General features: G+C 39.5%; 2 protein-coding genes across 2 annotated transcripts; both read left to right on the top strand.

The window, feature by feature from the left end:
• The first annotated feature begins 3,723 nt into the window (after positions 1-3,723).
• Positions 3,724-6,968, top strand: LOC117478552 (putative C-type lectin domain family 20 member A). Its single transcript, XM_034125555.1, has 6 exons — positions 3,724-3,790; positions 4,110-4,279; positions 4,650-4,866; positions 5,458-5,793; positions 5,899-5,999; positions 6,458-6,968. The coding sequence occupies exons 1-6, from the start codon at positions 3,754-3,756 to the stop codon at positions 6,572-6,574; spliced, it is 978 nt and encodes a 325-aa protein (XP_033981446.1). The 5' UTR covers positions 3,724-3,753; the 3' UTR covers positions 6,575-6,968.
• Positions 6,969-8,098: 1,130 nt separating this feature from the next.
• Positions 8,099-19,386, top strand: LOC117478585 (dynein regulatory complex subunit 7-like). The gene is made up of 7 exons (XM_034125591.1): positions 8,099-8,159; positions 9,575-9,699; positions 10,622-10,781; positions 11,588-11,713; positions 12,498-12,692; positions 12,820-12,963; positions 19,279-19,386. The coding sequence occupies exons 2-7, from the start codon at positions 9,575-9,577 to the stop codon at positions 19,384-19,386; spliced, it is 858 nt and encodes a 285-aa protein (XP_033981482.1). The 5' UTR covers positions 8,099-8,159.
• Positions 19,387-19,950: the final 564 nt, after the last annotated feature.

Below are 19,950 nucleotides of genomic sequence, written 5' to 3'. Positions count from 1 at the left end.
TCTCCTCCTTCAAGTACTGGGCAGAAAATGAACCTGAACACAGAGCTTTTAAGGTTTGTGTGGCTGCAGCTTTCCATGACTCTGAAAAATGGGAGGGCTTGTACTGTGGGTTGAAGAAACCATTCATTTGCTACGGACGTGAGTAACACGAAGATTCACTGTTAAATTCCATAATTCCGTCAAATAAGCTATGAAGAAAACAAAATAATTGTACATATAATTCATTTTTACATTTTTAGGGATAATAAATTAGGGAATTGGCTTCCATAACATGAGGATTTGATGCTTTACTTCATATATTGTCATAAAAGTAATATGTTTTGGGATCAGACCAAGTTTTCTTCCTGTAATATGTAAGAATGTCTTCCAATTATTTCATAAAACACAATTATGCCGTCACCCAAATGGGGATGAAAACTTGAAGCAATTTCCCTAAAGATTTGTATGACTATTTTAATTACTGTAACAACTTCGAGGGGAAAATATTAATTAATGCCTTTTCTATCTTTCTAAATATTATGATTTGATGCTCCTTTTTTTTGTCATATATGATAATATATATATATATATATGTAATTAATTAATATTTTGCTGTTTTCAAAATAGAAATGTCCTCATGAAAAGCACTTTGGGATGCACCTTGCATGAAAGGTTCCATACAAATAAAGTAACTATTATTATTAATGTATTTATAATGTTTAATTTTTTCAGATCAAATAAAGGCAACGTGTCTTGATGTCATTGCGTCTGTTACCGTGGACACGGAGTAGTCACAACACTCCTGACGTTAGCGTGCTAAACAGATCTTCAAACAAAACCCTTTTTATTTCTGTTTTGGAGAACTGAGAAACGGCTCTGGTGTCCTTGTGTTCTTCCTGCCCTGCCCTGCTGTGTCTTGTGTTTGAGATTAGTTTTGCATGCTCATACCATCCTTACAGTGTTAAACTCTAACCAAAAGTAAAGCTGTTTTACTGTCAAACTTCTTTATAGTAAAGTACTGTTAACAGTTAATTGTGAAAACAAAATGAATTATTACAGGGTGATACAAATTATATCATAACGTATAGACTTAGGGAGCAAGTATTGATTACCTTTCATTTTGATACTTTGAGTACATGTTCCTGATTATAATGACAATATGCATGTATTTTACTTGTAATGTGGTATTTGGACAGTGTTGATCTCATCCAAAGAGAACATACGTATTGTTCCAGGTTTAACCTCTGGGTAGTTTTATTGTGCTGCTTTGACCTTTCTTACTTTATGCAAACAGAGTGATTTGAATGTTATATCAAAGCAAAATCAGCATACCCAAATGAACACTCTCAGATCTGATTTCAACACTTTGTGTCAATGGGTCCACACCACATAGTGTACATTTAACCCTTTTTGCAGAGTAGGTACCTTAACTACAATTTATTGTAATTTTCAACTCTATTTGGAGATCAAATTAAAATTATATTTGTTCGTTTTTTCTCAACACAAGATAGTTGTTAACCACTGTCACTTCCATATTTACACTATAATGTGTAAACAGAGGTGGGAAGTAACTAAGTACGTTTGCTCAAGTACTGTACTTAAGATATAATACCAACTTTGATAACACTTTAATGCATCAATAATTATAATCAAAACATATAATATATCTTTTTCTGAAATGGGCCAATCTGCAAATGAGTACTTTTACTTTTGGTACTTAAAGTATATTCTGATGCCAATACTTTTCTACTTTTACTTGAGTAACATTTTGAATCCAGGACTTTTGCTTGTAACAGAGTATTTCTACACTCTGGTACTTCTACTTTTACTTAAGTACAAGTTCTGAGTAATTTTTCCACCTCTGGGTGTAAATAAGCACCACAGATCTTCTTCCTTGGGCCTCTCTTCCATTCAGCTGTTGGTTTAACTTGTCCCGACCGAAGCGTGAACCTTTTTTTCTTTGTGTCCAAGAAAGACCACTCTCTGCGCTCCTGCATTGTAACAACATCACCATCAAAAACAAATATGGCCTCTCATCAACTCAGCCTTCGAACCACTACAGGAAGCCACCATCTTCTCAAAACTCAACCTCAGGAACGCCTACCAGCTGGTCCGTCAAGCAGACAAGTGGAAGACGCCCCACTAGGCCATTTAGAGTATCTAGAGATACCATTTGGACCAATGCCCCAGCTGTCTTCCAGGCTCTGGTGCACGATGTCCTCCGTGACATCCTGAACCGTTCAGTTTTTGTGTATCTTGTTGTCATCTTAATATTCTCACGTACCATGGAGGAACACACCCAACATGTGCAGCAGGTTCTACAAAGGCTCCTGGAAAACAAACTGTTTGTCAAAGCAGAAATATGCTAATTTATTTTGGATTCAGTTGATTTTCTGGGCTACTTCATCGAGCCAGAGCAGGTGAAAGCAGACCCAGAGAAAGTACAAGCTGTGGCACAATGCCCCAAACCTTCCAGCAGGATGCAGCTCCAGCGTTTTTTGGGGTTTACACATTTTTGTTGTCGATATATCAGAGACTGTCGTGTGGCCATTCCTCTCAACCAACTCACCTCCCCAGCAATCCATGTCTTGTGGACTCCCCAGGCTGATCCTGCCTTCTCAGAGCTGAAGAGACATTTCTTGTCAGCCTCTATTCTTACTCATACTGACACATCTCTACAGTTTATTGTTGAGGTAGATGCTTGAAGACTGACAACTGCTGAGCGCAACTATGATGTTGGCAACAAGGAGCTGCTTGCTGTGAAGCTTGCACTGGAAGAATGGAGGCACTGGCTGGAGGGCTCTAAACATCCATTCCTTGTGTGGACACACCATAGGAAACTGGCCTACATAAAAACTGCCAAATGATTAAACTCTTGTCAAACCTGCTGGGCTTTCATTTCTGGCAGATTCAACGTTACCTTTACCTATCGTTCCGATTCTAGAAACCTACAAACCTGTTTTTCCTGCGGCAGCTGAAGAAATTCAACCTGCCAAAGTCGATGATGGTTTCTACACCACCATCATCGAGTCCATCCTCACCTCCTCCATCACCATCTGGTACGCTGCAGCTACAGCTAAGGACAACGGAAGGTTTCAGCGTATCATCCGCTCTGCAGACACAAACTGTTTACCCCTCTCCCCTCTGGAGGAGGCTGCGCTCCATCAGGACCAAAACCTCTCGCCACCTGAACAGTCTCCTCCCCTCTGCTACCGGTCTCATCAACAAGGCCCGTGACCCCCACGGACACTGACTTCTACCAACCCCAGAAAAACATTATGTATTACATTAAGTCACATCGTGCGAATCCTACAAATGTGGTGCACATTTCTTCTCCACACTACCTCTTGTATATCAGCACAGCTCTCCACTTTGGATATAGTACATAGTATCTTTCATGTTTATTAATTTGACTGTACCCAGTTTCTTAGAGAATTATATTTTCTTAAAAGTTTTTTTAAATAGCTGTTATAACAGTTCTATTTTTATTTTTATTTTGTTCACGTACATATTCTTCTTTCTTCGTCTTTGTATGCACCACATAAACCAAAGCAAATTCCTCATATGTGTAAACCTACTTCAGAATTCTGATTCTGATTCTCAAGTCCTTTTCTGCGACTGGGTCCTGTATTTAACATAACCCGAACAATTTGCCTATGCAAACATCTGTTGCGTCTGACCTTGCATGAAGTCAGATGACAATAGCTTACTCAAAGACATTCATGAGAAACACTATGAGCTGTAACAACAGTTGCAGTCAGAGAGCAAACAACGATGGACGTAGTTCTGCTGCTGATCATGGCAGCTGCAGGCAAGTGTTTTATATATTTGGATATCTTTTTATGTCTTTATTATTATTTCATGTAAACCTGAGGGGTGGGGAGATAAATAACTAGAGAAGACATTTCTGATTCTATTTGATAATTACTTGTTTTGCATTCTTAACACCTTTTATATTGTTTGAAAGGTACTTGCTTAAAAACAACTAAATGAAGTTCAGCTGAAAACTACATATTTCACTGTGAATTGTTTGAAGTAGAAGTCAAAATGTATAATGATGCGCCATATTACAGTAAAGTGTGATTCAAAAAGTCAAGTTATAGCCTAAATGAATGTGTGTGTCTCTACAGGGCTGAGCACTGTCTCCTCACATGCTCAACGTCAGTACCATTTTGTTTCTGAAGCAAAGACCATGTCTGAAGCACAGAGATACTGCAGAGAGAAACACACAGACCTGGCCACTGTAGACAGCATGGAGGTTGTGGAGCTCCTGAACAACACGGCAGGCCAATTCAAACAAGTGAGGTCACTTTTCTCTGTCTTTCAATTCAAATGAATTACATTTCTTTTAGAGTCAAATTGAAAAAGGAGAGATTATTACAGAAAGCTAAACCTGTTTTAAAGTCCTATGGGAACCTGAGTATTAAAACAGAGTTGAAAATGTTTTAAGCCAAAGCTATAGCATAAAACCCTGTAATAAAGTTGAAGAGGTTCAGAGTAACAAGGCTGTAAATGAATGTTGACTCGAGGGGATTCCCATCAGATCACCATGTACCAAGGCTGGTCTCATAAAGGCAAACCTTCTCTTTATTAAACATACACATTTTCTTCAGCAGCAGCTTTAAAAGCTTCAACAGGATGCCATAATTATAACAATTTATTGCTTTCAGTCAGCCTGGATAGGGCTGTACGATGACCGGGACACCTGGAGGTGGTCGATGTCAGACCCAAGCTTCTACGGACCGGGGGAGACGGAGTTCAGACGATGGTATCCTGGGCAACCATACAACAAGCACAATATACCATGCACATTGTTTTATCCTGATCGAACATGGCATGATGGTGATTGTAATAAGCGCCTCAAGGTGCTCTGCTTTGATGTCACAGGTAAGAATATAAACTTTAAATTAATATTACACATTTAAAATCATATTTTAAGCTTCTGAAATACAATGCATTGGTCTTTATCTAACTAGCGGTTCCCAACCTTTTTTCTTTGTGACTTTCTTTCTTTTGTTAGCAGTTCCACTAAAGACATTTCCCTTTTCACTCAAATTCTCACATGGTTTCATCTAAAAGATAACATAAAAGGAAATGATGTATATACATTTTTTTGCAAACTTGTTTCAGAATTGTAGGTACGTTTTACATCTTATACATCTGTGCTAAACAGAATAAGAACAATATAGAATCAATATAATTTGAATGAAGCTTTAACCTGTAACAGAGTATATTCACATTGTTGTTCTCCTGCTTTTACTAAAAGATCTGAATATTCCACCACTGATACTACTAACGTTTCTTGCCAACATTCATGTGTTGAAAAACCCCAGAACTACAAATTACAAAGTACAAATGTGTGGGATTTAAATGTAATATTTTATATTATAAAGGCATCAATACCACCAGAGATGTGGCATTGATGTCAGGCTGTATGTTGTGGTGCCTCTACTCAGCTTCTCTGTGGTCCATTTTCAGGGCAGAGTGCAACATTTGTCCTCATTGAGAGCAAAATGACATGGACTGAGGCCCAGAGCTACTGCAGAGAACACCACACAGACCTGGCCAGTGTGAGAAACGAGACAGAGAACCAGCAGATTGTTGAGCTGTTACCTGCAGGGTATTATTATTGGATGGGCCTTTACAGAGACTCCTGGAAGTGGTCCGATGGAAGTAACTCCTCCTTCAAGTACTGGGCAGATAATGAACCTAAACTCAGTGCTTTAAAGGTTTGTGTGGCTGCAGCTTTCGACAACTTTGGAAAATGGGAGGACTTGGACTGTGGAGTGGAGAAACCATTCATTTGCTACGGACGTGAGTAAAATTCACAGCTGCGTCAAAGCAAGTGATGATATTGAGTCTGTTGAAAAAGAAGACACCATAAATGTAGTGACTGATGAAGTTTGTTTGTGTTTTTAGCTGTTGTGCCTGTTTCAATGAAAGTGATAAAGGTGAGCGTGGAGAAACCAAACGGTGTGGATCTGAACGACCCCGCTTTTCTGGATGCGATGTTGGTGGAGGTAAATCATGTTTTCTACTTTTATGCAAAAACATCACCAGAAAGGAAATTCACATGACATGAGAACAAGAGACAAAAGAGATAGGAAACAAATAAATATCTATTAAAGAATAATGAATTCAACGAAAGAAAATGTAGTAAATGAATTTCAATATGAATGAAATGGACCAAGATGAACATGAATGAAATTCTATATCCATTATACATTCAATACTTTGGCCACAAATAACAGGACCCAAGCATTTAGTAAGAAGACGTGTAAATATGTGCAGAAGTAAATAGCAGAAACTTAGCCACATGCCACCAAATGCATTAGGAAAATGTACAAATACTATTCCATAACCTGAGCCTTTACACTGGAAGAAATAAGGGGAACAACTACCATTTCAGATGAGTGAACTAAAGATAAATCATCTGTTTTTATTGGAACGATAATGATAATGAGTTTTTGTGTCTCAGGCGAAAAAGAACCTAAGGGCCCAGGGATTGGACGACAACGTCCAACTGGCCTGGAGGAAGCAGCCGGATGGAAAAGTCTTCCACAAGGAGGAGGAGAAGAAGAGGGATGAGCTCTAAAGCTGAATTGCTGTGTCGGCTTTTATCAGAGAAAAGTGTATTTCTTTCCTCAAAGTCCTCGTGTTACAGAATTCAGCTGCAACAATGATCTGAATAATCTATCAGTAGCGAGATAAGATAAGAGCTGTAATGTTTTCTCTTATTATATATGGTTTTGAAGTTAATATGTTTGGGGTTTTAACTGTTCATGTATCTGCTTGACCTGCGAAAAACAGGATTTTCTTTCCTATTTTGTGACATTTTATATGTTTTTTTCAGATAAAATATAATAAGACATTTTAAAATAATATAAGATTTAATAGAGGGCAATTCCAGGAAATCTTATTACCAATTAACATGATGACCTCTAATGCATCTTTAAAGTCATTTTCATTAAACAAAATGTAATTCTTCATTTGAAACTTATATTTGATCCTAAAAACGTGTTTTTTAACTCACTGTTATTAATATCTTCAAATGAGTTAAACATTGTGTTTATTGCTCCTTTTCTTTAGGGATGCAAACTTTAAGATATGTTCCTAAAATTGGTGAATCAGCTTCCAGAATATGAAGATTTAATGCTTTTCTTTGTGCTATGTGGTCATAAACTGAATCTCTTCAGGTTTTAATTCCCTCTGGCTGTGGGATATATAACAGGCATTTTACTCTTTTGTGTGACATTTGATAGATTAGATATTATTAGATTATAAATTAAGATATTAAATAAAAATGATTACCTTTAACGTTTATACAAATTAAATATCAGTTTTCGTTGCATTGCAACCACAAAAAATGTAATGTAATGCGAGAATATCTTCAAATAATCTAAATAGAAAATAATTAATTGTATTATTTTCATCCTTATTAAGAATATAAACTTGAAGCAAATTTCCTTAAATTATCTATAACCGTTTTACGTTACTCAAACATCCTTCTGGCAACAATGCTGAATATTCGCTGGTTCCAGCTTCTTAACTATTATTATAAGATTTGATGTTGTTTTTTGTCATGTATCTTCATGAAATTAATATACTGTTTTAAAAAAATAATCACTATGAAGAATAAACTATATCCAATAAAGAGATGTTATTTCTTTGAATTATTTATTCAATTATTTCTCACATGTTGGATTATTGGTTGGTATCGGTTATTGGCCAGAATGGTAATTTCCCTGATTTTAGACCATTTATGGCCTACTGATTCTCAATATAGATATATATAGATATTTGTTCTCCTTTATTCAAGAAAATATATATTTACATCAAACATTATATACACACAACACCTTGATATCACATCAGGGGTACATACTGTAGGTACAAATACAGTACAAAAAAGTGAAAACAAACATACTGTATAAAGAAATACATTTAATTTAAAGAACAAATATTGATGGATCATAAATTATATAATGTATTAAATTCACATTTAAAATGTCCTCCTCCTGAAATTGTATCGTCTGTCCCGTTTCATGTTTAAAGAGATCACGTAACGTAAGACGTCTTTACGTCATCACGCATGGCTGTTACCATGGACACAGAGCAGTCACAACCGACGTTAGTTAGCTACACAGAAGAGAGACTCCAACTAAGCCGTTTTTATTTCTGTACGACGGGATGAGTATAACTTAAAATACTTTATTTATTCTATTACGCTGTATATTTGAATCGTTTTTCTTAAGTTACAAATGTATCCCTTATGTTACCTTAACAGTAAAGCTAATTGTTATTGTAACACTAGCTAGAGGTGGAAGAAGAATCAAATAATTTACTTTAGTAAAAGCAGCAATACTTTTACAGTTTAAAAATACTATACTGCTGCTATAAAACTACTTTAAAATGAGACAGTACTTGAGTCAATATACTTAGTAACATTACACCACTGAAGCTAACGTTTGCCTAATTCAAATTGCAAAACTCCAAAGGTGTATGAAAGTTACCGTTGATTGTTCCCGGTGGTGTTATGTCTTCATGAATTAATTAGTAAGTTAAGATGGACCTCATTGTGTCAAAGCACATTAAGTTATTTTGAAGTATCTGTGAAAATAATACACTAATATGCAGCAAAAAGTGTTGCAAAAACATTTCGTTGTAAAGTAATTTAGTACATTTAGTCAAATACTGTAGGCCTACTTAGGACAATTCTGAGGGACTTGAACTTTACTTGAGTATTTCAATGTTTTGCTCCTTTGTACTTTTACTACACTGCATTTATTTATTACTTATAGTTACTTTGCAGATTTGGTTTAATAATTAAAATCAAGTGTTAAAGCAGACTTTAGTTCCACCTGGAGTAAATTCACAAGCTACCCTGCAGTATACTGATTGATTGATTGAAAGTCATTAAAACTAGCTGCACCTTTACCAGCTTTGATGACACTTTAATGATCAATCATTATAAAACACATCATATATATTATTCTGAAATGGACCAATCTTTACAATGACTAATTTAGCCTTTGGTACTTTCAGTTTATTTTGATGCCAATACTTTTCTACTTTTACTTGGTGTAACGTTTTTATTGCAGGACTTTTACTTAGAGTATTCCTACACTCTGATACTTCTACTTTTACTTCAGTACAAGATCTAAGTACTTCTTTCTCCTCTGTAGGTAACATGCTAATCCAGTAAACCTGGTATCACTAATACTAGTTCTGCTGTTGCTGCTGCTCCTTCTGCTTTTATTACTAAAACTTCTACTCATATGTCCTTTATTACGGCAAATATTGCAACTAACTGGAATGGTAATTCAGAAGTGCATTTTACATTTTTATATGTTGTATGATTTTGCATATCATATGTCATTGTAAATACATTGTGAATTCCTGTTCAATGCAGTTTAAAGGTTACAGAATACAACGTTTTTTGTGGTGACAAACACAGGATGCAAGTTCTCTGTAGGCGAGAGGACAGTACAAAGAAATCATCATGAGCTGCTATTGTGGTTAATGATAATATCTTTGTTTCTGACTGGCTGTTCCGTCTGTTTGTGTATACTTGACATTAACGCTTCTACAAAAGATGGAGACTGTAGTGGAGTCAGACAGTGAGGAGCAGGACAGAGGTGGAGAGACAGAAGAGGAGGAGGAGGATGACCGAGAGCCGATGAAGATGGAGAAAAGTGTTTCAGCTTTTCAGGAGCTTCAGTGAGTGTCCACTTATAAACACACAACACACACTCACACATATCACACACTGGATGAGGCCATGATGTAAAAAGTGAGGAAACTGCGCCGTTAGGTGACTAATGAACTACTAATTGTTGCATTTAATATATATATTCATACATTTATGGCTGAAACAATTAGTCATTTGCTTTTGATGATAAATTCTAAGTAATTTGTAAGTTCCATTTTTACTAAAAAAGTATTTTATAGTAGGCTAATACGCTTTATTTCAAGTGCACTTTTCACTCAAGAGATGTGTTGGGGAAATATTTTCCTAGGCCCATAACTTTGACCCAATTTATCAGTTTGTACTGAGCTCACTGAGCTCAGGCCTGTGACATTGGGCTGCTCTGCTCTCAGTGCTCCCTGTTCCTGCCTGTTGGCGTCAGCTGATAGAGGTGTTATAGTTTTATCTTGTTATTCACAATGTTGATTATTCTCTCAGAACCAGCTGAATACATGGGTCTGGGGTAGAGATTGTCAGAACATGTCTTGTGAATTCTCCGGCCGAGGATCCAAATAAACCATCAGTGTTTGCCATCAAAGTTCCTGCTCTCCCCGTGTCTCTTTGAGTCTCTTCTCCATTGCTTTAGAAGTTTCCATCACAAGATGTACTTTACAAAAAAAAACACATTCAAACAAGGTATAGAGACTATCAAATTAGAAAATAATCCCCGGTAAGGCGATGGGTAGATGTAATGAAAGCATGATGTTGCATCAAGGTATTTAATGGTTGGTAAAAAACGTCATTTATGTCACCTGCTCCTTTTCGGGTATGATGGCTCCTACAGTGTGTTTATAGAGACATGTTTTGTAAATAATTGTTATACATTAAGTTGTGCATACCATGAACGGAACAAATAAAAAAATGAAACGCCATGTATTCCCTGTCCTTCATCAGCCTGAAGGTGGACGAGCTGTGTCCAGAGTCCTACAGGGTTAACTCCCCCGACCAGATCCGACTGCTGGCCATCGCCGACAACTTCCAGCGTCAGTATTCACTCCTGTATCCCGACCGCAAACCCCTGCTGCTCTGCCCGGTCAACGAATGTGGAGTCAAGGTGAAATTAAAAAAGCTAAATCCACTTAAGGCCCTGTGTCCACATAACTCAACATATTTTTGGCATCATCAGCCACCTGTTCTTTACATCTTCAAACAACCCATAAACTAGGCATGGGGCAATATGAAAATTGTATTTCCGTCAAAAATTACGAAGTACAATAGTACCAACTCATTCATTATCACGATCCACAATTCATTTCCACATTGTCCCACATTGTACCATATACTCTACTCCAGTGGTTCTCAACCTCGGGACCCACTTTTTACTTGGTCAATAAATCGCGACCCAACATTTTGAAGCACTCAAATCTATTCAACAAAAAATCGTGCTGTAATATATACGCTTTTGAGCATACAATATTAATAAAAGTGAAGTACAGTGCATATATCCCTTATATCCCTTCACATAACTAAAGAATGCTTTTAAAAAACGTTTAATGAGATGATGGAATCAAAGCTGAACTGTATAAAAAGGCACACATGCTGAAACCCAACCCCAGCAGGGGGGTCTGGGGGGATTCTCCCCCAGGGGATTTTTAGAAATACTAACATAAACTACGCATTCTGGTACACTCTGAGAAGAAAATCGGGCCTTCAAAATAAAAGTTTGACTTTTTCCCGCCCAAAAAAAAGAAAAAAAAATTCCAATTTTTTTTTTCCAATTTTTTTTCTTCACTCACACATCCGCGACCCACTCGAAACGGGCCCGCGACCCACTTTTGGGTTGCGACCCACCAGTTGAGAACCACTGCTCTACTCTATATAGCTCTGTCTAATTCCTGCGTATGTTTTTCTAATATTCAGAAGTTTGTGTCCATGACTCTCCGGCCCACACCGACAGTCTTCCCCGAACTCTTCGCCTGGGAGGGATGCGCCTCCTTCGTGGCTGACTTCCTGTCTCTGGACCCTTTGGAGCCACCTGTGGATCTGGTGAGAAGAAAAACAACACAAGGGCAGATATAGTAGTGAACGGTTGGTGCAAATAAGGCTAGTGGTTGCATCAGAGAGGGTTTCCTTCTTTCATATTCAAGATTCAAGGCTTTTATTGTCATTTGTACAAAGGTACAGTGTAGATGTACAAATGAACATCTTAGGTCACATGCTCCTCACACAGTGCAACATCAGCAAAACAGATAGAATAGTGCAAGTAAATACAAATAAAATAGAATAGAAATAGTGCAAGGAGAGCCAAAAAACACAACGACGACGAAAAATTAGGGGCCAATATGGTTGATATAATTTAGTCCTTTAGTGTTTTCGTGTTGCTCCTCTTTGTTGTCTTTTTGAGTCTGTTGTTGTTATTGTCCCTTCGTGGTTGTTTTGCATCTTTCTATAGACGTTTAGTCCCTCTTTGTGGTAGTTTTCAGTCCGTTTGAGGTCCTTTTGTGTCTCTCTCCTAGAAATATTTTTTTTCGTTTTTCTGTTCTCTTTGTAGGCACTGTGTGTTTTTTGTGTTTGTTTAGCTTTTTTTGATAAAACATTTTCTATCTCTTGTTTTTTGTGTCCGCGTTTGTTTGTTTTTTCGTCTTTCTTTGTTTGTTTTGCATCTCTGTAACCGTTTGTTCCCCTTTTTTGTATTTTTCAACTTTTTGCGGTAATTATCTGTCTCTTTGTGAACAGAACATCTTCAGTAGGTGCATGCAGAAGTTGTGGCCCAGGGATCTGTTGTGGCCATTAGGCCCCTCACTGATCTCTCCGTGTGTTTCTGTCCCAGCCAAGGTATTTGTTCTCCTCCAGCTCAGTGCTGCAGAATCAGAGTGCCACATGTTTTGAATCCGCCACCCTGCTGTGCAGCCTGCTGCTCGGCAACCACTACGACGCTTACTGTGTCAGCGGCTACGCTGTGAGAGAGATGTGTCTGATGGACCGCAGCCTGCAGGAGTGCCCCCTGCTGGACACTCAGGTCAAGGTCAGTGCTATCGTAGGTTCCAGGGTTAAAAAACTGTACATAAAAAATGAGGAGAGCAGCTGTTCAGACAGATCGGTGATTCAAAGGTGTGCGTCTGCCTGGCTGTGCTTTGTGTTTGTTTTTGCAGGGCAAGATCTCAGAAGAGGAGCCGCAGGAGAATAAATACACAGTGAAACCTCTGAGGGAGATGAAGAGTCGCTTTCTGACGCAGCTAGAGAAGAAGAAACAGGAGGCAGAGGCCGCGTTGCTTCACAAACAAAAACTACAGGAGGTAACAGGTTATTTGTGTGTGTGTGTGTGTGTGTGTGTGTGTGTGTGTGTGTGTGTGTGTGTGTGTGTGTGTGTGTGTGTGTGTGTGTGTGTGTTTAATGTCAACCATTTGTGCAGATAGCATGAAGTAGAGAAGATCGCTAGCGTTAGCGTTAGCATTTCTCCCCCGGGCTTAAATTGTGTGTTATAGAATGATCACACCGGTGACAGTACTCTTCAAAGGGTTCACGAAATATGACTACTACTCTTACTGTTTAACATTTTGGGTTACTTAATGTTACTTCATGTTAAGGCTAATAAATATGACAAGGCTGTAATGCTAACTAACGTGCTAGCTACTAGCTAACTTGATCAAGCCACTCCTGGTCCTTTCATCAGACGGGAAGCGAAAGAACGAGCAAGACCCATTGCTGGTATAATAACAACCTGGTACTAAGCACACAGGCATCTTGTTAAAGTTATCTTATCTTAGCCAGCGCCATATAGATAGATTCTATCTATATGGCGCTGATCTTAGCTATCCGGAGGAAAACAATTGTGACATCACTTACGCGACTCTGGGATTTGTAGTCTTTCTAGTTACGTATTTTTCCTAGTCTTATATTTCAACAGTTTTACAACAAACTGTGACTTTTTTGACATGGAAATTATTTTTTAAGATTGACAAACATCATATGTGTAATTTATGGCACAATTCAAACGGGATCGAAAGATACGTTTTCTCTCTCCATTGACTTCAATACATTATTTTTCCGAAATAAGGTCCCATGGACCGGAAGTAGATGGGCGTGACTTCGCCACTCTATGGCCGTGGTTGTCTCCTCCTGATTGGTGGAGTTGGCCCAATAGCCGTAGCGCCACCGTCCTGACGTCAGGACAGTGTTCAAATCTGGATCAGTTTTTATCAGATCCGTTGCAGCCCCTTTTTTAGAGATTTGGGTATGGAGGAAAATAGAGAGGGTTGTGTTTTCTGACACTTGGTGAGTTCCCTGGAACACCGGGGACACATATTCATGTAGAAAAGACGTCCAAAAGTGCATTTTGCATGATATGTCCCCTTTAAAATACTTTATTTATTCTATTACGCTGTATATTTGAATTGTTTTTCTTAAAGGGCCCATGTCATGGCCATTTCCACTGATCATAATTCCATTGTTGAGGTATACTAAAATAGATTTATTCTGTGCAATTTTCCAAACTCACATTGGTTTCGCATACAGCATCTCTGTAAAGTATGTGTATTCAGCAGTATTCACTCTCTCCACTAAACGGCTCGTTGGAGCTCTTGCCCCCTCCTCCCTGTGAGCCTAGTGTGCTCCGATTGGTCAGCTCGGCCACTCTGTTCTGATTAGTCAACCACCAGAGAGGCTCCGCCCATGTCTAACAGTGCTTTTTCGGCTCGATCTGAGCGGAACATCAGTCTTATAATGGCGTCGGTACAGCCGTATATTTTATACGCTAACTAACCGAACTATACCTACAACTGTTGTTATAGAAGAGTAAGTTATTTTTACCTGTAATAAACTACTACTGTTTGATGAGAAATCAAATCATGGTTTGCTATATATGAATGATATGTTATAGGAGCAAATAATTCAGGGAAGAAAGGATGGGCCTACTAAGTATTTCCATCAAACTTTATTTTTAGAAATGTACAAAATGAACATAAATATACATATATACACGGTATATCATCCATTCCTCCCCGTTGTCGGCATCTTGCCTGGGCGCAGCCGGGGCTTTTTAGGACGAGGCCTCAGTGTGGTAGTCCCGTCCCCATGATGTATTTTCCGCTAGGCTGGCAGAGGGTGCGGCCAGCACCGCTGGGTGTGACCATAGCTCTTCCGGATTGGTCCATTTTGTTCCGGGTACCGCATGACATCATGCGGTACCCGGAAGAATCAAATGAGCAGTGACGTATCTCCAACGAGGCGTTTTGGGGAGGTATTTTCTGTGTTAGAGTTTTACTCGCTACAGGGTGTACTTTGAGGGTTTTGACTCTGCACACCGTTTACATGCATAAAAACCTTCATAACACACAAGGGGACGGGTAATAACCGGAAAAGCATGACATGGGCCCTTTAAGTTACAAATGTATCCCTTATGTTACCTTAACAGTAGAGCTAATTGTTATTGTAACACTAGCTAGAGGTGGAAGAAGTATCAAATAATTGACTTTAGTAAAAGTAGCAATACTTTTACAGTTTAAAAATACTATACTGCTGCTATAAAACTACTTTAAAATGAGACAGTACTCGAGTCAATATACTTAGTAACATTACACCACTGAAGCTAACGTTTGCCTAATTCAAATTGAAAAACTCCAAAGGTGTATGAAAGTTACCGTTGATTGTTCCCGCCGGTGTTAATGTCTTCATTCATTAATTGTTTTAAGTTAAGATGGACCTAATTGTGTCAAAGCACATGAATTATATCTGTGAAAATAAAACACTAATACATGCAGCAAGTGTTGCAACTACATACATGTCGGTGTAAAGTAACTTAGGCGCCGTTTACACGAGGAGAAAACTGCTTGTATCTGCATAGTTTCGCGTGCGTATAGCCCTATTATTTACATGAGGCCGATAGAAACTGACCCCACAAACGATAACGGGTCCCAAGGTGGATAGATTTGCAAACGAAACGCTCTGGGGGGTCAACCGAGTTCGTGTAATCACCTCTTTACGAATATTTCCTGAAAAAATAGCGATAGCCCCACCTCTCCCCACCTCTCCTGCTCACTGCTGTAGCAACTATCAAAAATAGCTGTGTTAATTAAACGCACAAGGGGTTCTTGAATGAAATAATATTATAAAAGGCAAACCAGAATTGTTAACGCCCAATATACTCCTTAAACAAAATAAACAGTCAGATTTCATGCATTGATCCATTATATTGACAAAGGAGCGATCTCACCCGGTGTTTGTAGAGAATATCTCTCTTTCTGAGCGCGTCCTCTCCACAGAGACGTGCTTCTTGGTCGGTCGATGCAATATCCACAGATTCGGTTTCTTTCAGTTAACTTCCCCGTTGCATTTATCCATATGCTGAGGAAATTACTATATCCCGCTGAATACCAGCAATCACCACACACACTTCCTCCTGTCAGTAGCTACTGCTAGTGCTACTGCTACTGACCATGCTACAGATATTAGTGCAAAATCTACAGCTCCTCTACCACAACCATCAGCAACAAGTGGACATGGAGAATTACATGAACTACATGTTGCTAAATACACCGCGGGGCATAAACAGAAGGGTAGCCATGGCAACATTGCTGCGGGGCTGCTCGGCTGCTCTTCTTCGCTGCTTTTGATGTATTTTGGCGGAAGTTACAGCGCCACTTACAGTCCCGGCATATGTACTACAGCGTTTCCAGCGGCCTCGTTTGAACAGACACGTTAAATGAAACGAATGCATGTGAACGGAAGACTTTTTTGAATACGCATACTGTGCATAAACGCAAACGTTCCCGTGTGAAGGAGGCCTTAGTACATTTACTTTAGCCTGTCGCTTAGGGGCCGGTGTAAGAGCCATTTTTAATGAGAGTTCATGTTTGGGTTTTGGGCTGTCACAATTGGGTGTTATTCACTGTTTGTGCCATAGGGTGTCGCTGTCCGATTCCCCATGGCACAGGTATTTAAGGTTTGTTTTGTCACCTGATTGAGGTGTTTTACTCATTTCATGCAGTATTTTTACAGTGTTGTTGATCTCCAAAGAGAACAGATGTATTATCAGGTTTAGCCTCGGGGTTGTTCTATTGTTGTGCTGCTTCAGCCTTTCTAACTATATGCAAACACATAATGATTTGAACTTTATATCTGATAACTGTAAGCACCAAACATGCGTGACAGCAATCTGCTCACTCACATGCCCTTATTTATCATACTAGAATTGAATTAAAAAACATAGAAGACAATAAATAAACTATTAAACAATACTACAATGTACAAATACTCAGTAACCAGTAAAAGTCCTGCATGTAACATCATTTTGAATGTACAAGAGTATAAGCAAAAAAGTGCCGACACTGCTGCAGTTTGACATTTCATTTCATGGTTCTTTATAACGCTAGAGTTGCTTGTCCGGCAGTGGCTCAGTCAGTAGGGGCTTGGACTGTGAGCCGTAGGGTCACCGGTTCAAGTCCCCGACCAGACCTAAATATGGAGTGTGGACTGGTACTTGGAGAGGTCCCAGTTCACCTCCTGCCCTGCTGTGGTGCCCTTGAGCAAGGCACCGGACACCCCGCTTCCCCCTCACTCCCATTGCTCCCCGGGCGCTGTACAATAGCTGCCCACTGCTCCTAGTACTAGACTCCTGGTACTAGGATGGGTTAAAAGCAGAGAACACATTTCACTGTGTGCTCTGCATGTGTGACCATTAAAGAGGGGTTCATCCCTCCCAATTCTATAACTCTATCTATATCATGAAAAGCTTGGAAACTGGTGACAATATTAATACTGAAGCACTACAACTATTAAGACAGCTAGAACTAAATTATTTCCATAAATAGTGCAGACGTCTCAAAAGTACAAGCGACTGTCGCAGTAATGTATTTGTTCTGGTTTTTCTAGTATATGTTTGGTATTTAAATGATGTACATGTACGGGAATATTTCTGATTTAGGAGTGTATTTAGTATATTGTAAATATAAAGTATAATACTATCAAGAATAATTGCAGTATCATACTACAAAACATCTTTACAGTATCAAACTGTAACCAAAACAGTAAAGCTGTACTCTAACATATCTTTACAATAAAGGTACTGTTACACCCACTGTACCCATTGTACTGTTAACTGGGAATCTACAATGAAATGTCTAACAGGGTGTTTACAATTATATCATAACATATAGACTTAAGGAGCAAGTATTGTGCACCTTACCTTATAATCACAAAATGTTGTGCTTTTACTTACATAATGTGGTATTTTGACAGTGTTGTTGATCTCCAAAGAGAACAGATGTATTGTCAGGTGTAGCCTCGGGGTTGTTCTATTGTTGAGCTGCTTCAGCCTTCCTAACTATATGCAAACACAGAGTGATTTGAATGTTTTATCTGAAATCTGTAAGCACCAAACATCAGAATCAGAATCAGAATCAGAAACGGGTTTATTGCAGGTAGGTTCACACGTACGAGGAATTTGACTTGATGTCATCAAATATAAATCAAAAAGTACACAGATAGCGAACTATATTAAGAACAGTGTAAAACAATATGGATAGATAGCAATAAAATAAAGCAGTAATTTACAGCGAAATAGAATGCAGTGAATTATAGAATATGAAATATGTGCAGTAACCAATATTTGAACAATATTTGAACATTGTGTGCATTAATGTAATGCGTATAGAGTCTGCGTTATGACTGAGGTAAAGTGTCAGTGGGGGGGGGCCGGGCCTTGTTTAAGAGGCCGGTAGCGGAGGGGAAGAAACTGTTCTGGTGGCGAGAGGTTTTGGTCCTGATGGAGCGCAGCCTCCTGCCAGAGGGGAGGGGGGTGAACAGTTTTTGTCCAGGGTGGGAGGGGTCGGCCACTATCTTCCCTGCACGCCTCAGGGTTCTGGAGGCGGGAAGGTCGTGGAGGGATGGCAGATTACAGCCGATCACCTTCTCTGCAGAGCGGATGACCCGCTGCAGCCGGCCTTTATCCTTGGCTGTGGCTGCGGCGTACCAGATGGTGATGGAGGAGGTGAGGATGGACTCCATGATGGAGGTGTAGAAGTTCACCATCATCGTTTTTGGCAGGTTGAATTTCTTCAGCTGCCTCAGGAAGAACATCCTGTTCTGCTCCCATTTGAGGTCCTGGGCGATGATGGTGCCCAGGAAGCAGAAAGAGTGATGGGGGCGGGTGGGGCTGCGTTCTTCCTAAAGTCCACAACCATCTCCACCTTCTTGAGATCGTTGAGCTCCAGGTGGTTGTCCCTGCACCAGGTCACCAGATGGTCCATCTCCCACCTGTAGGCAGCCTCGTCCCCACCAGACATAAGTCCGATGAGCGTGTTGTCGTCTGCGAACTTCAGGAGCTTGACAGACTGGTGACTGGAGGTGCAGCTGTTGGTGTACAGGGAGAAGAGCAGAGGTGAAAGAACGCAGCCTTGAGGGGAACCAGTGCTGATGGTCCGGGGGTCAGAGACGTGTTTCCCCAGCCTCACGTGCTGCTTCCTGTCAGACAGGAAGTCTGTGATCCACCTGCAGGTGGAGTCGGGCACGTGCAGCTGGGAGAGCTTGTCCTGCAGCAGCACCGGGATGATGGTGTTGAAGGCGGAGCTGAAGTCCACAAACAGGATCCTGGCGTAGGTTCCTGCTGTGTCCAGGTGCTGGAGGAGGAAGTGAAGGGCCATGTTGACAGCGACGTCCACAGACCTGTTGGCTCTGTAGGCGAACTGCAGGGGGTCCAGGAGTGGGTCTGTGATGGATTTTAGGTGGGACAGGACAAGGCCCTCAAAGGACTTCATAACCACAGAGGTCAGGGCGACGAGTCTGTAGTCGTTTAATCCTGTGATCCTTGTTTTCTTGGGAACCGGGATGATGGTGGACAGCTGGTGGACAGCTGTCTGCTCATTCTCATGCCATTATTTATGAAACTAGACCTGGACTAAAAAAACATAAAGAACAATGAAGCAAATATAATTTGTTCTCATAATTTATATTTGTTAATCTTGAATATCAAGCCATGCCAGAGACATGGATCTAGAGATGGAAATGTTAATCTGCTTTTCGTTCCACCTCTCTTGTCCGGACTCAAATACAGTGGAGGAAATACTTATTTGATCCATTGCCGATTTTATAAGTTTACCCACTTACAAAGAAATGAACAGTCTATCATTTTAATGGTAGGTTTATTTGACTAATAAGAGACAGAATATAAAAAAGGATATCCAGAAATGTACATCATATAAGAGATATCAATGAATTTGCATTTAATTGTGGGAAATAAGTATTTGATCCCCTTTGCAACCAACAAGAATTCTGGCTCCCACAGACCG

Source organism: Trematomus bernacchii, unplaced genomic scaffold (assembly GCF_902827165.1).
Source record: "Trematomus bernacchii unplaced genomic scaffold, fTreBer1.1, whole genome shotgun sequence".
Lineage (NCBI taxonomy): Eukaryota > Metazoa > Chordata > Actinopteri > Perciformes > Nototheniidae > Trematomus > Trematomus bernacchii.
This window is presented reverse-complemented; position numbering and strand designations above follow the sequence as displayed.

Bases quoted from the DNA above. Each gene is read 5' to 3' on its own strand.
- LOC117478552 (XM_034125555.1), top strand. From the start codon at position 3,754: ATGGACGTAGTTCTGCTGCTGATCATGGCAGCTGCAG. The intron at 4,867-5,457 runs GTAAGAATATAA...GTCCATTTTCAG, and splicing joins GCTCTGCTTTGATGTCACAG to GGCAGAGTGCAACATTTGTC. The intron at 6,000-6,457 runs GTAAATCATGTT...TTTGTGTCTCAG, and splicing joins TGGATGCGATGTTGGTGGAG to GCGAAAAAGAACCTAAGGGC.
- LOC117478585 (XM_034125591.1), top strand. From the start codon at position 9,575: ATGGAGACTGTAGTGGAGTCAGACAGTGAGGAGCAGGACAGAGGTGGA. The intron at 9,700-10,621 runs GTGAGTGTCCAC...GTCCTTCATCAG, and splicing joins TCAGCTTTTCAGGAGCTTCA to CCTGAAGGTGGACGAGCTGT. The intron at 12,693-12,819 runs GTCAGTGCTATC...TTGTTTTTGCAG, and splicing joins TGCTGGACACTCAGGTCAAG to GGCAAGATCTCAGAAGAGGA.